At 53.3% G+C, this 14,198-nt stretch overlaps 6 protein-coding genes across 6 annotated transcripts; 2 read left to right on the top strand and 4 right to left on the bottom strand.

The window, feature by feature from the left end:
* Window positions 1-529: 529 nt before the first annotated feature.
* Window positions 530-2,387, bottom strand: J4E93_001757 (uncharacterized protein; the record flags this gene model as incomplete). The annotated part of the gene is made up of 2 exons (XM_049339707.1): window positions 530-1,996; window positions 2,379-2,387. The coding sequence occupies 2 exons, from the start codon at window positions 2,385-2,387 to the stop codon at window positions 530-532; spliced, it is 1,476 nt and encodes a 491-aa protein (XP_049203664.1).
* Window positions 2,388-3,145: 758 nt separating this feature from the next.
* J4E93_001756 (uncharacterized protein) lies at window positions 3,146-3,858 on the bottom strand (the record flags this gene model as incomplete). Its single annotated transcript, XM_049339706.1, has 3 exons — window positions 3,146-3,268; window positions 3,462-3,626; window positions 3,805-3,858. 3 exons carry the CDS (start codon window positions 3,856-3,858, stop codon window positions 3,146-3,148), a joined length of 342 nt encoding a protein of 113 aa, XP_049203663.1.
* A 400-nt stretch (window positions 3,859-4,258) lies between these two features.
* On the bottom strand, window positions 4,259-5,882 carry J4E93_001755 (uncharacterized protein; the record flags this gene model as incomplete). Its single annotated transcript, XM_049339705.1, has 2 exons — window positions 4,259-4,563; window positions 4,619-5,882. The coding sequence occupies 2 exons, from the start codon at window positions 5,880-5,882 to the stop codon at window positions 4,259-4,261; spliced, it is 1,569 nt and encodes a 522-aa protein (XP_049203662.1).
* A 790-nt stretch (window positions 5,883-6,672) lies between these two features.
* J4E93_001754 (uncharacterized protein) lies at window positions 6,673-9,777 on the top strand (the record flags this gene model as incomplete). Its single annotated transcript, XM_049339704.1, has 4 exons — window positions 6,673-6,956; window positions 7,013-7,302; window positions 7,350-9,109; window positions 9,160-9,777. The coding sequence occupies 4 exons, from the start codon at window positions 6,673-6,675 to the stop codon at window positions 9,775-9,777; spliced, it is 2,952 nt and encodes a 983-aa protein (XP_049203661.1).
* A 1,582-nt stretch (window positions 9,778-11,359) lies between these two features.
* On the top strand, window positions 11,360-11,926 carry J4E93_001753 (uncharacterized protein; the record flags this gene model as incomplete). Its single annotated transcript, XM_049339703.1, has 1 exon — window positions 11,360-11,926. One exon carries the CDS (start codon window positions 11,360-11,362, stop codon window positions 11,924-11,926), a length of 567 nt encoding a protein of 188 aa, XP_049203660.1.
* Window positions 11,927-12,827: 901 nt separating this feature from the next.
* Window positions 12,828-13,235, bottom strand: J4E93_001752 (uncharacterized protein; the record flags this gene model as incomplete). Its single annotated transcript, XM_049339702.1, has 1 exon — window positions 12,828-13,235. One exon carries the CDS (start codon window positions 13,233-13,235, stop codon window positions 12,828-12,830), a length of 408 nt encoding a protein of 135 aa, XP_049203659.1.
* Window positions 13,236-14,198: the final 963 nt, after the last annotated feature.

The following is a 14,198-nucleotide window of genomic DNA, read 5'->3' as shown; positions in this document are numbered from 1 at the left end:
TTTATAAGAATGGATGACTGAATTGCGAATGATCTGTAGTTGGTCGCTGATATATACGTCCAGTCTTGCGGTAGATAACTCGGTAAACGACCTGCCTTTGTCGCGTTAGCATGTCCCGTCGTGATACCCGTGCTGGATTAGTGTTGTTCTGACAAAGCGGTTCCCGACGGGGAAAGTCGAGAATGACGTATGAGCGTGCGTTGGATTGTGGGGTAGCGTAACTGAATCCGACGCCGATACCGCCGGCGGCAGCGCAAGACAGTACAAGTCCGATAAGAGGGGTCGTGGCTGAAAAGTGCGTGTATTGATGTGAGTAAGCTGGAAAGTGATACGTTCGTTGATAATAATACAATGATGTGCACAACGCCAAACGAAATCCTTCTTCTAAACCCAGAATGCGTGCATCTCAAACTCCTCGCATGTGGCGACAATGACCGACGGCTGCCTCAAAAGGTGCGCGATTCGTCCCTTCCAATATACAGCATGTGAAACACGCTCGTAAAGGAAGAGAGGATTGGGCTTGGCCATTCTATGACTCTGCCATGTCCTTGTCGTGTTCCTCAAGCTGTCTCTCCAGACTTCCCATGAGATCTGGTTCCGAAGTTGGTGCAGAAGGAGCAGCCGATTGAGGTTGCACAGGTTCAGCCTCAAGTTTGGATTCGGCCTCAACTACAGGCTCAGGCTGAGGCTGAGGCTCTGGGACGACCACAGGCGCTGGTGCGGAGTCCACTTCCACTTCCACTGATGGAGCTGGGACTGGAACCTCGCTTGGGGCCTCCTCGGTAACGATGGCTTCTGTGGTAGTAGTAGAAGTCGAGATCTGGTTCATGGAATTCTGGCGACTATGGGAGACGGCGGAAAGCGGCAGATCAGGTGAGCTGGACTGGTCACGTTTCGGCGTCTGCAGCGATGTATCGATTGGAGCGGTCTCGATTGCGGTCCTCTCGATCGTTGCGGTATCTTGAGAGTGCTCGTTGGAAGCCGGCGGCGGATGGCTTGCTAGTGCGGTGCTCTCTGTCAATGTAGCGTCCGCAAAGTTGGGAGCTTCGGGCGCTGGAGCACTGGATGGGACTACAGAGGACGCCTGAGGGGTCGCTGGATTGGAGGTATGCTCCATGTCTTGATCTTCATCTTCCGAACCCTCTTCGCCAGACCCCTCTTCTTCCTCGCCACCGGCGTCTGCCATTGGTGTATCGCCTCCATCTGACGGAGCTACCGATCCGTCCTCTTGTTTGACGCCGGGTACACCCAGCATATCACCGCCGGCAGTTGATGCTGGCGTCCCTTGCTCTGCTCCTTCAACAAAGACGACCTTCTTCTTGCCTCTGCCTGGGCCTCCACGCTTGACCTTCTTCTTTGGAGGTGGCGGCCTCCGCCGAGGTGGCGTTTGTTGTAGGATGTCGTTAGCTACGACGACACCTTCTGCATTCACAACACCGACTCCCTCGACAATTGTTCCTGGTGCAGCAGTAGCTGGCGCAACTTCAATTGCAGCATCTTCAGGCTGGACTTCGCCTTCCACAGCCTGTCCTTCTGGTACAAGTACCTTGTAAACAGCCACGTTGCCATCTGCATCAAGTTTTTTCACCTTGGTTTCCCGCAACGCAGGTTGCGCAACCTGACCATTCACGTATGGTGATGGGAGACCTTTCCTTCTCTTCGCGAGATACTCTGGTTCCGAAACTTCTAGATGCCGTGCAACTTTGACGTACTTCTTGATAGTGAAGCCGGTACGGATCTCTTTAGTCTCTTCTTCCTCATCTTTCATCTCGTTGTCGTCTTCTGGAGGAGCCGGTGGTTTGTACAACTTCCCGGATCGTGCTGCTCGCAGCAATTGCTGAGAATGCTCAGGCAACATGTGAGAATCTCGAGGCATGGGCAGCTCGGGCCAAGCATCCTTGTCCAAAGGTTTGTTGTCGGCCGAGTTTGGTTCAATCGTGATTTCGGCTTCCCGATACTGACTAATGGGCAATCCTTCCAGTACATTGTGCTCTATCTGGCCGCGTCCTGACCTGTTGGACCGATCCCTGTTCCGAAACTAGTTAAATCATGTCAGCTTGAGTCTAGAAGAGATGTGTGCACGTTTGGACGCTGTCCGGACAAGATGCGATGCCATGGCTGCATCGTTGCGCGGGAGGTGCAGGTACTAAAGAGCTCCTCATCACCACTCGTTAAAGCAAGCAGATCTAGAGACTACTCTCTTATCGCTCGGTATTCCAAGAGATAATGGCGCGTCGATGATAGTCGATGGAATATCAAAAATGCGATGCACGTGATAGAGATAGCGGTGTTGCGTCGCGCGCGTGCAGAGGCTGGGAATTGATGTCGCAGACGCAGCTCAAGGACGCATGCTCGAACAAGGAGATGGGATGACGTACCGGAGCCATAGTAACATGCGATGCCCTCGATGGGCTTTAAGGCAGGCGGTGAAAGTGGGTATTGATGTCGGCGCAATGCAACGGGAAGTCGCGATGCGTGAAGGGGAGGCGCGTCGCTTTGCAGATGGCAGGCGCAACCGTGCGCCGCTATACCCCTTCGAGTGCGTTCGCGACTCCGGGGCTGAGCACCGGCAAGTAACAGGCCTCCTATTTGGTCTTCTGGTATCGATCGTCGTACCAGATGCATGGTAGTTCTAATCACACGACGCTCTCCTACTTGACCAGGACCAATTGTGGTCGCCATTCGCTGGTTCTGCGAGGGAGTGCAGTAGGGAGCCACTTACAACTTTCGTATTTCAAACGAGCCACGCAGGAAGAAAAGCACCAACGGAACTGTGAATCCAGCGACGCGTGATTGGAATTACTATGGGCTTGAGCCTCGCCAGAAAGATTGATTCATATCGGACCAACTGTTATCGATAGTGAATGTATGCTTTCAGGCATTGGAGATAATTCAGAGATCTCATACAGTCATGGGTATTGCCGATACGTGCAACAAGGTGACCTATTTTCAGTCTGAACTCCATTTCGAAGAGTTGAGCAGGTCCAATATAATACAGTTCATCATTCTCAACGTGTCATCGCCGTTGAGGTGGACGCAGCTCCTCTGCTGTCGTACAGGCTCTCTCCTCCCCATGCAATGTACGCCATATTGTTACAAGATCATTTCGTCTCGTCGTCCATACCCGCTCTCTTGAGCGAGGTACTCAATCCCAGCCCTGGTCCTTTACCCTGACAATGTCACTTCTATCCCCTTTTTGCTTGCCCTCTCTTCCACCTTCGACGACCAATCGGTCGATCTGGTAGAATTGGCTGATCACCGTTTGCCTCTGTGGAATGAGTCAGCATTCAGTCCTGTACATCCAACCTCGACTTCAAGTTCCGAGCTTCTTGCAGCGGCACGCCCAAGCGCATACGTCGCCCGATGGCTCTCAGGATCGCGGCTCGTTCGCCTCTGCCACTTCTTCCGCACGCACTGCGAACCTGCACTTCCATTGCCGAACCACAGGGTATATATCTCACCTTTAGCATCTGCAATTCATTCAAGCCCTTCTGCACCAACTCCTGTATTGTCCGCTCCTCGGTTATGTTCTTGCTGTCTCGGAACGCATCGCGTGTTCTCCGTTTGGCATACTCGCGGAAATTGTAGGCGGCGAATTGCCCGCTTTGGCGCAGCAGGGAGCGGTACTACGTGCGGAGGTCAGCCAGTGTTCTTCCATGGTCCATGAGAAATAAGCGCGCTGAAAGCCTGTGTGTCTCAAGCGCAGAGTTGCAGAGTAGGTGTGTGGGTTGCGACACTAGGGCGGCGACACCATGAGTGGAGGCTGCAACGGATGTCCTGGAAAACCGCAAGGAGGATACGTACGAGTGAGCGCACTTGGTAGGCCATGTCGCCTTTCGTTGCCTGTGCTAATGACATGGTCGCGGGTTGTACAGAGGAACGTGGAGGGTAGTGGTGCACTTGGGAATAAAAGTCGCTGGTTAGGTCATAGGTCTTGGGCAGGTCGGAGGAAAGCTACGAAAGTCCGAGCATACAGATTGCCGCAGCCTACCCCACGCTGCATCGCCACAATAGTCTGCATCGAACAGGAGATTGAGCGCTGAACGCACATTGTTCATTATGCCTGACGTACTAATATTTTACAAGTAACTAGTGTCCCAGAACTACTGGAATCAATGGAAGCCTTGCGGCTCCGGGTCTCCATGAAAGTGGTATACCCAAGTGACTTCGCATAAACGCCTCCCAATGCAAATAAAGCCATCGTCATCTCAAGCGACTGTGTGATGTCTGGAGAAAAAAGCAAGACCTACTCGCAACCCTACTTTTGGCGGTGCTTCTCTTGGATCTTGCGGAGTTGCTCCTGGACGTTCACGTCCCGCATCTGCTCTACACGAGCACCATTTTTGGCAGGATCAAGCTGACCATCGTACGACAGTGCAGCCTTCTTCCTCCGAGCTTCTTCCTCTGCAGATATCGGCAATCCAGTAGCGCCATCGTATATATCCTCACGTTGACTGGCAAAGCGCTTGAGGTTGTTCGCGACGTCGGCGGTGTTGATGGTTGTAGAGTATCGGGCTTCGGCCTTGTCGCGCTGTTCTTTCCAGCGCGGATCAAGCAGTTCGACTAGTATACAGTGTTAGCGATGATCTTGTGAGGGACAGGAATGGGGTTGGCTTACTTCTGATGTGCTCATCCATCTCGTTCGCGGGGACTTGCTGCTTGCAGTTAGGGCACACGGCCATTTGAACGTTTGCCTTCTTTGCGGCAGCACGGGGAACGTAGTCTGTGACAATGCGACCAGGTGCTCCTCTGGCAGCAGCCTGAGCGCGTGCGCGCTGCTCGCTCTCCGCTTGGCGCTCCCTTGCCAGCCGAGCTTGCTCTTCCTCGCGCGATATCTGTGCCGGCGTTCGGTAGTCGGGCATAGGCGGAGGCGCGTATGACGGCACACCGTACGGTGGCTGCACGGGCGGCGCTGCGGGAGCGTAGTTTGGCGGCATCTGAGATGGAGGTACCTGCTGCTGTGTGACGTTGTAGTAAGTCATCTCGTCGGGCATGGCCTCCTCGAGACGCCTTGTCGAAAGTGAGACGGCTGCCTTTTGCTCGAGCGACTGCGACTGCAAATCGTTCAGCTGTGCTGGTGGAGGCAGGTCCGCTGCATCGTCAGCCTCATCAAAGAGCACAGTCGCGATGACGGTGAAGTCGTGCCAGTCCACAGTCGCATACTCTTGCTTTTCAGCCTCGACCTTCTTTTCCTCTTTCTCTTTTTGGGCAGTCACGTACTTGACGTACTCCGCACGTCCCTTGGCACGATCTAGCACATGGAACCGGTTCTTGATGTTCTGTTGTAGCTCCTGGATACGCGCCTCGACTGTCGCCTCTTCCTCAAGTAGGATCTTGTACTGTTCAACGAGCGATCGGAAGAACTGGAAGAAGCTGTGGTTTGGTCGGAGAAAGTCAAACTGGAAGTTGCCAGACTCACGGTTGCGCAGATCCTTCAGCCAGTTCTCTCCCACGCGGGCCGTGTATAGAGCTGTGAGCTTCAGCACCTCCAAGTCCTTTGCGCTGATGTTTGGCATGCGCGCGGAGAAGCGGAACCTAGGCGGTTCTGGGGGGCCCTTGGGCTTGTTGTCAACGACTTGCTTGGCACTTCCAACCGACCGTCCATGACCCTCCTTCAGTTGCTGGAGATACCACAGGAAGTAGGCGTTGTAGGGATCCTCTTCCATGACGAAGACGAAGTTGCGGTTGTTCGCGGCCGAAGGATCGGAAGTGACACGCTGCTTCAGTCCATTGAAGTGTGAGTCGCCTCGGCGGGCAACGAAGTCGGCCGTCTTCGCAATCGTTTCGCGCACGTTGGGCGGGGGGATGACCAGGTTCGACGGCGGCTTCACGTCGAGTTCGACAGATCCCGAGGCGGCGCCATTGCCGTTGGGGTTCGCCATGGCGCGTGTGGTCGGTGTACGTCTCGGCTTCGAGTGATGTCGTTGGTAGTCCTGTATATGAGTCGCGAAAAGCAGGTGAGGCACTCGCAGATTGCGCGGGGCAAGAACAGGGAAGAAATTCAAACGCCAGTGACCAGATTCCCGTCGCGATTACCTACTTTCGAGTAACTTGCGCGTAGATCGCGTGGGGTGAATGTGGACGTGGTTGTTGGTAGCTGCGACTGGGCGTCGACATGCGGGAGATCGCAAAGTTCCAGAGTAGGCAACAAGATGTTCCGCGCCGGACCCCAGCCACAATTGCGCCACAACCAAGCCACAGCTCTCAAAATGAAGCACTCGGCGTAATACTCAAGACGCCTCGGCTTGCAAACGGCTGTCGGAGGTCAGACCACTGCCGCTGGAGGACTAATCTGATTTCTCGAAACTGGTAGATAATTGGGTGGAGTGAATGCTAGCCCTATGTACCTGGACCTATTTTCAGCTTCCCAGTCCGGCAAGGGCCGTCGTAAGGAACAGCTTGCAACTAGGATTAATCGGTACGCAACCACTGCTCCTCGCGGGACTCTCTCCCCCTAGCCTGAACCATTGCGCATACCACAGAGACCTCCATCTCTTTCCCCCTCACTTTGATGGGACTCTTTTCCAACTCTCTTTAATTCTCTTTGCAACAACGTCAAGGCCGTGAGCGCCTTCAACGTAGACTCTGGGACTCCGCAACGTTCCCACCTTTTGGTACAGCGCTCCACTCGCCAGCTGATCGAGCCGCGACACCTATTCACATCCCGCCGTCATGGCGAGCCTCTCGGCACCCAACGCCTACCTGGGCGAGAAGCCCAAGTCTCGTAGATCCAAGTCGCGTTCCAAGTCGCGCTCCCCAGCCCCGAATGGCAGAAAGCAGCCCAACACACAGCAACAGAAGGTCCAAGGCTACACTTCCGAGGGAGTGCAAGACCATGATATCTTCAACCTCCCTGGCTCGGACTGGTCACTGCTGGCCGTTTTGACCTTCATTGCCGCCGGCGTTCGACTCTTCCGGATTTCACAGCCTACCAGTGTTGTTTTCGATGAAGTTCAGTAAGTGTGGTCACTGTACAACAGAACCAGGAGACATGTTGGCTGACTGATTCCAGCTTCGGTGGATTCGCATCGAAATACATCAAGGGCAGATTCTTCATGGACGTCCACCCTCCGCTCGCGAAGCTCCTCATCACACTGGCAGGATGGTTGGGTGGATTTGACGGAAACTTCGACTTCAAGGATATCGGCAAAGACTATCTGGAGCCCAAGGTCCCATATGTCACCATGCGCATGCTGCCCGCTATCTGCGGAGTGTTGACGATCCCGACCATGTTCCTCACCCTCAAGGCTGCGGGTTGCCGTACTACCACTGCGGCCCTGGGCGCTGGACTTGTCATCTTTGGTAAGAGACACTTCTTGGGAGGTGTAATGCATGCTGACTTCTTGTAGACAATGCGCTCGTCACCCAGTCCCGCCTCATCCTCCTCGACTCGCCGCTCATCATCTTCACGGCCGTCACCGCACTCGCCTGGACAAGCTTCATGAACCAGCACGAACAAGGACCGTCCAAGGCCTTCCAGCCATCTTGGTGGTTTTGGTTGGCTGCTACCGGTGTCGGACTCGGCGCAACAGTCAGTGTCAAATGGGTCGGCCTCTTCACCATCGCCTGGGTTGGTAGCTTGACACTTGTACAACTCTGGGTTCTTCTCGGGGATACCAAGAACGTCACGCCACGCCTGTGGTTCAAGCACTTCTTCGCTCGCATGTTTTGCTTGATCGTCATTCCCGTCTCGTTCTACATGGCCATGTTCGGAATCCACTTCATCTGCCTGGTCAACCCTGGTGAGGGTGACGGCTTCATGTCTTCTGAGTTCCAGGCGACACTGAACTCCAAGGGCATGCAAGCTGTTCCCGCCGACGTCGCTTATGGAAGCCGTGTCTCTCTACGCCACTGGAACACTCAAGGCGGATATCTCCATTCCCACAGCCACATGTACCCCACCGGTAGCAAGCAGCAACAGATTACCCTCTACCCCCACAAGGACGAGAACAACATTTGGATCATGGAAAACCAAACTCTGCCAATCATGCCTGAAGACTACACTGGCCCAAACCTCACAAGCCCTAAAGCTTGGGACAACGTTGGCCCTACTTATATTGAAGATGGCGGTGTCATTCGTCTCTACCATATCACCACCGACAGACGCCTCCACTCGCACGATGTTCGTGCTCCTGTTACCGAGGCCGACTGGCAAAACGAGGTTTCTGCCTACGGTTATGAAGGCTTTGAGGGTGATGCGAACGATCTGTTCCGCATTGAGATTGTCAAGAGCAAGTCCGATGGAGCCGTGGCAAAGAAACGCGTCCGAACTATCCAGACCAAGTTCAGACTTGTTCATGTCATGACTGGTTGTGCGCTATTCTCACACAAGGTGAAGCTCCCTGACTGGGGTTTTGAGCAGCAAGAGGTCACTTGCGCTCGGCAAGGCACATTGCCCAACAGCATCTGGTACATTGAGGGCAATGTTCACCCCTTGATGGTGGACGGAGAGGTCGAAAAGGTCAACTACCGCAACCCCGGATTCTTCGGCAAGTTTTGGGAGTTGCAGAAGGTCATGTGGAAGACAAACGCTGGCCTTACTGAATCGCACGCCTGGGATTCGCGCCCTCCATCGTGGCCCATTCTACGTCGCGGTATCAACTTCTGGGGCAAGCATAACCGTCAGATCTATCTTCTGGGTAACCCGGTGATCTGGTGGAGCTCGAGCGCGCTCATCGCTCTCTACATCGCTATCAAAGGCTTCGCCATTCTCCGTTGGCAGCGCGGCTACCGTGATTACAATAACGTCACCTTCAAACGTTTCGACTACGAAGTTGGCATGAGCATTCTCGGTTGGGCTTTCCACTACTTCCCATTCTACCTGATGGCGCGCCAGCTGTTCTTGCACCACTACCTGCCCGCTCTGTACTTTGCCATCCTTGCACTTTGCCAAATCTTTGACTTCGTGAGCTACCGGTTCAGTGTCTTTGGTTTGAGGCAATACCCTGCCATCGGCCAAGCAGCGGCTGTCGGTTTCCTCGCTGTCGCTATCACAGTCTTCACTGTATACTCTCCCCTAGCATACGGTAACGCATGGACCAAGGATGCTTGCAAGAGTGTTAAGCTGTTCGACACTTGGGACTGGGATTGCAACAACTTCCTAAACTCTGTAAGTTCTCTTCGCATCACGACTGGCCAATTCCAGCTGACAAGTTGTAGTACGAAGCATATAACGTCATGCACTCTGAGCCTGTAGCATCCATCGCCGTGCCTTCATCGGCAGCACCTGCTCCTCCGGCTCCAGTCGCACCAGAAGTCGTCCCTGAGGTCAAGCAAGAACAGCCCAAGGAACAGCCAGAGCAACCGAAAGAAGCGAAGGAAGAGAACGTGATGTCTGAGCAAGCGGTAGTTTCCCCGCCACCTCAGGAGGCCCCTAAGGATCTACCTGTTGTATCCAAGGAAGAGCGTATCGAGTACCGCGACGAGAACGGTCGTATTCTCAACGATGACGAGGTATCCGCACTTGCTGGCAAGGTCAGCTTTAAGACGCGTTACGAGACCCGAACCCGTATCGTCGATGGCGAAGGCCACGAGATCTACGAGGGCCTTGTAGACTCACATGGTGACGCTGAAGAAAACGGTGTCGCACCTCCCCACCCAGACGCTGAAGGCCGTAACCCTGAGACACAAGAGCAGGCCAATGCTCCCGAAGCCAGCGAGGCACCACCTACTGTCGAGGTCGTGGAAGATCAGCAGAAGGAGAAGAGCATTGAGCAGCATCAGGACGATGCTCAGCCAGGAAGTGAGGCTCAATCTGCAACGCAAAAGGATGAGTAAATCCTTTTTCCTTCTTCCCATGGCATTTTCATGGTCTCATTTCTCTCTTTTGTACCATAGGGACGGATACATTTAGCAGCGTACGGAGCTGGTGGCGCTCGGTCTTATACGACAAACACACGTAACGGCAGATGGAAAGCGGATTGCATTTGCCTTGGATCTTGTATGATTACATATAATGTGTTTTGCGAAAATTTGACATCTCACGTCGTATTTGTCTCCGTAACGCAGTTGTTCTATATGCATAAAGGCAAGCATGACCACTGTGTATGAGTGTGGAAGACAAGAGACCGTTGGCAAGCACGAGAAAAATGTCGAAATCATTGCGCCTAGGACACAGTGGCTTGCAAGGCCGGTGCGAGGCACTAGACCTCCACAGGTCCTTGTCAGTTTGCAGTAACTCATGCGGCTCGGCAACGAAGACACGATAAGCTAGTGACAATGAGTTGCAGACTAAGCCTTGTCGTCCCGGGCTCGAGGACCCTCAGCCTCAGGCTAATTCATCTCATCCGATCTACCGGATGAACCGCTAGACAGCTCTCCCGCGATCGGATGGCGCGGTGCAAGATGCAGGGAGCGGGTATCCTTGAGCAACTTCACAGACTAGCATCTGATCCCGGAATATGCTCCATCGCACTAGGATTATGTCCAAGACTTGTGATTCGTCATCGGAAGTTTTTGCCGCAGTCTCAAGTCCAGGGACCACAGGGGACCACAGTGGCTGGAATACGTTAGCAGCAAGGGTCAAACTGGGGACGCTCTAGATCTAACGTGTGGCCGATCGCTTCTAGGTATTACTTGCACATGCCAGGAGCTTCTTCTTTTTTTCGGGCCTCGCAATGTTAGGAAACCCCACTCCTTGCACCCGGCGGCGAAGTCGGGCATGTGTCACGCAGCAGCTCGGGCAAAGTTACTACAAGTCATGTAATCTGTCCATGATCTCCGCCTGACCACCAGAACCAACACCCTATTTGACACAGATCAACGACATTTTGACTACTAATTCGCCGACAGATCACCTTTGGAAAAAAAAAGGAATTTTCTGGAACATGACTTTTGGGCATGAAGTGCTGTGGCTAGGGTTCGGCAGTAATACGCGTAAGACCCCCAAGTTCTTCCCTGCTTGCCTTGGTGGCAAACCAGAGGAAGTGTCGCGAGCTTCATGTCGCTCTTTGTGGGAATGTTCGCCACTTGTGTGAAGCTAAAAAAGAAGCCTTCCTCCTCGCCGTACTGGCCTCCGCGGAGCGAGACACTCACACACAAACGACATACCAGTGAGGGTTATAAATTAACAATGCGGTCTAGCCGCGCATCGCGTTTTTCCAGATACCCCTCTCACTTGCGCCAGATTCCCATGTTCACGACATCGTGAAACCCTCTTTTCCATCCCTCGACTTTTGTGGCTGCGTTTCTTTCTGGAGAGAGACTGTTAGTCTCCTCCTCTTCTTTTTGTTTTCTTTTCGCGGCTTGAATTTTACTCCCTTGTCTTTTAATTGTACTGCGATCATTGTTGCGCCGCGTTCCTATTCTGCTACCAGGCGTCTTGTCGTCTGCAATGGCGCCCGACTCTCACAGCGCCCACATGGCCGATGGCAACCACATGTGTGCCAACTGCGCGCGCAGCAAAGATGGACCTACACCCACTCAACGGTCGTACGACAACGACAACAACAACAACGTTCACGACGGCGATTCCTACATCCAGCAAAGCATCGAACAGCCCAACCCACCCATGGCCAACATGGTCAATTCCTCCCACTCCGGTCCCTACAGAATCTACATCGTGACCGATACCTGCTACCCCACGGCCGATAGCTTTCAGAACAACGTCGGTACCACGCACATCACATCTGTGCATTCCACAAAAGCGGCAGCCAACAGCCGAGCCAAGAAGATCATCTACGAGAACGACGGCGAGTGTACAGTCGATCTTGACAAGATCATCGAGGAGGTGAAGAAAGGATTATACATTGGGATAGGAGTTGGTGGCAAGGACGAAAAGAGTGGCAGCTGCTTTGCGCGAAAGTGTGAGGTGGAAGGCAAGATTGTGGACGAAGACAGCGATAGCGAGGAAACAAGCGGCGAAAGTGGCGAAAGCGATCTTGTGGATGGCATGGGGGAGGCAGACGGCGATGTGGACATGGGCTGATGAGGAGAATACAACGACACAAACAGCGAACCCACGAAGCCGCGGCAAACATGGGTAGCGGTCAAAATCTGCTGTCAACACATACGGAGGTGTGGAATTAGAGTCAAGAACGGCTCAGGAAGCTAAGGAAATACAATACCGCCGGGGTACTACAACGACCGTAACAGGCGTTCGAGGTATGGATATTCAAGACATTCGTAGGACGCGGGCTGAGAACTCCCTTGGGTTCCGGTTTGGAAAAAAGGAAATGGACGAAAGAGCAGCCCCCAATCTTTGGACGAACACCTCCGGCACATCGAACTATCTATCTTGCCCGCTCGTGGTGAAACACGGCGTTTGCATATTGCATAGACACATTAGCAGAACACAAAACGAACGAACTGGGCATCAATTCGTAGGAGGGGAGGGCGATCCGGCATTCGGTCGGCTGGACGAGCATGCAGACAATTAATGTATTGTAGTCTCCACTATCAATCGCAATTGACAAGAATGGCCTCCATTCGCGCCCCCTGAGTATCGCGAATGTAGGTGCTTACTTGACCAGGTCGAATTATCCGCAAGCTTCTGATGCTTGCGCTACGACCGACTGAGTCAGAGCCTGGGACAGCTCTCAGTGGCCGTGTTTGTCTTCGAGACGTCGGTTACGAGAAGTTCTTTTCCAAGTAATAGATCCAAGGCGCGTAAAATGCGTCTGTGTCCAGCAAAGGCTTTTGTGAGCCTGATACGGACTCGATTATGTCTGGCGGGGTTAAGGGCGTGTTCGTCGGCGTTTTTTCTGTATCTAGCAGGTCCTGCTGTTCATCTGGCGGAGCGACTTGTATCTTGGCTGAGGCCCGTTGTGCGTCTGACAGTGTCTTTTGTGCGTGTTTGGGAACTTCCGGTGGAGCATGAGAATTTGAAGTTAGAGCATCTCGTTGTCGACAACAGGCGTGTTCGTAGGTTGAGCGTGTTGAATGTCTGGTTGCGTTATGCCATTTGCGGACGGCCAAGGGCCAACCCCTTTGAATATGACTTCTTGGAAACCCCGCTCGTCGTTATGATACTCCATGTCCAGCGTTCCACAGAGGTTCATCAGAACGATGGATAGCTCTTCCCCGAAGCTTGTCGATAATACCGTCCGCTTTCCTCCAAGGTCTACTATGTCCTGTGGGTTCTCCCCTTCTTCCATCTCTTCTACTTGATCGTTCTCAACTTTGGATATCGTGTATTGTCGTGGTGGCTGGTCCGGCATGTAATGCGTGCAGATGAGCTTGCCTTCCAACTTGTATAACCAGAATCGAAACCCCGGAAACGCTACGATGACGCGCATGTTGGTCGTAGGTCTTGGAAGGGTTGATAACCGCTGGTTTGCGAGCGAAGGGTATTGATAAAGGTCGGGTTGATAATGTTGATCGTGTTAGCAGCAGGAAGTGCAGAAGTTGCGAAACCAGGTAGGATGAATACGGAAAGATATGATGCGCATGTCATAGGGAAGCGGCTCATGAGTATATGGCGGCCTTCACGAAGGACGTGAGTAAGGGTAAGCTAGTCTGTTGTAGAGAAAGTGCACCTCGATCCATCCTTTCAGGCAAGTGACATCGTGAGTATTGGCAGCTATGGTTCTTCTTTCTCGGCTCGGAGTGCAGAAGGTAGACATCGTTACCCTCTGGTATATCTCCTTATTTGGACGAAGAGTCGTATCAAGCACTCTTTGGACGAGCCTATGTCAGCTCGGGCATGGGATATGTGGTGGCGGCGACCTGGCGCACATCGATCAACGACCGTTTCGACCTTCCAATTCCAAGCCTCGAGCATCTCATCCGATCTATGGTAGCGAATCTCGATATTAGTAGCTAAGGCGCGATGAATAACCAATGTTGTGAATGCTGAGTGTGGCTGGACGGTCGGAGGCTGGTCGTTGCCAAGAAACGCCAGTCGTTTCCCCACACGCGCGCCCGCACGTCATCGAGCGCTTGAAGCAAGAACAGTACCACTACACAACACATGCGTTCCGCCCTCCACGATGCCGTACACACTATCTACATCTTTGCGATATGTCTGCCGGATACTTTCCAAAGCGGGAGAAGGTCGGTCTTGAGGACCTTTTCAAAGGCCTAGTCACCGCCTGTCACATCCTCGACCACAATGGTAAGTTCTGGTGTCCGGAGTGCACGTGAAACACACACTGACTTCGCGCTTCCATCGCTTTAGGCATCTTCGATGCTTATGGCCATATCTCTGTCCGGTCGCCCGACAATCCCGCGACGTTCTGGATGCCCTGCAATATGCCGCC

Source organism: Alternaria ventricosa, assembly GCF_023758065.1.
Source record: "Alternaria ventricosa strain BMP 2768 chromosome Unknown scaffold_2, whole genome shotgun sequence".
Taxonomy (NCBI): domain Eukaryota; kingdom Fungi; phylum Ascomycota; class Dothideomycetes; order Pleosporales; family Pleosporaceae; genus Alternaria; species Alternaria ventricosa.
This window is presented reverse-complemented; position numbering and strand designations above follow the sequence as displayed.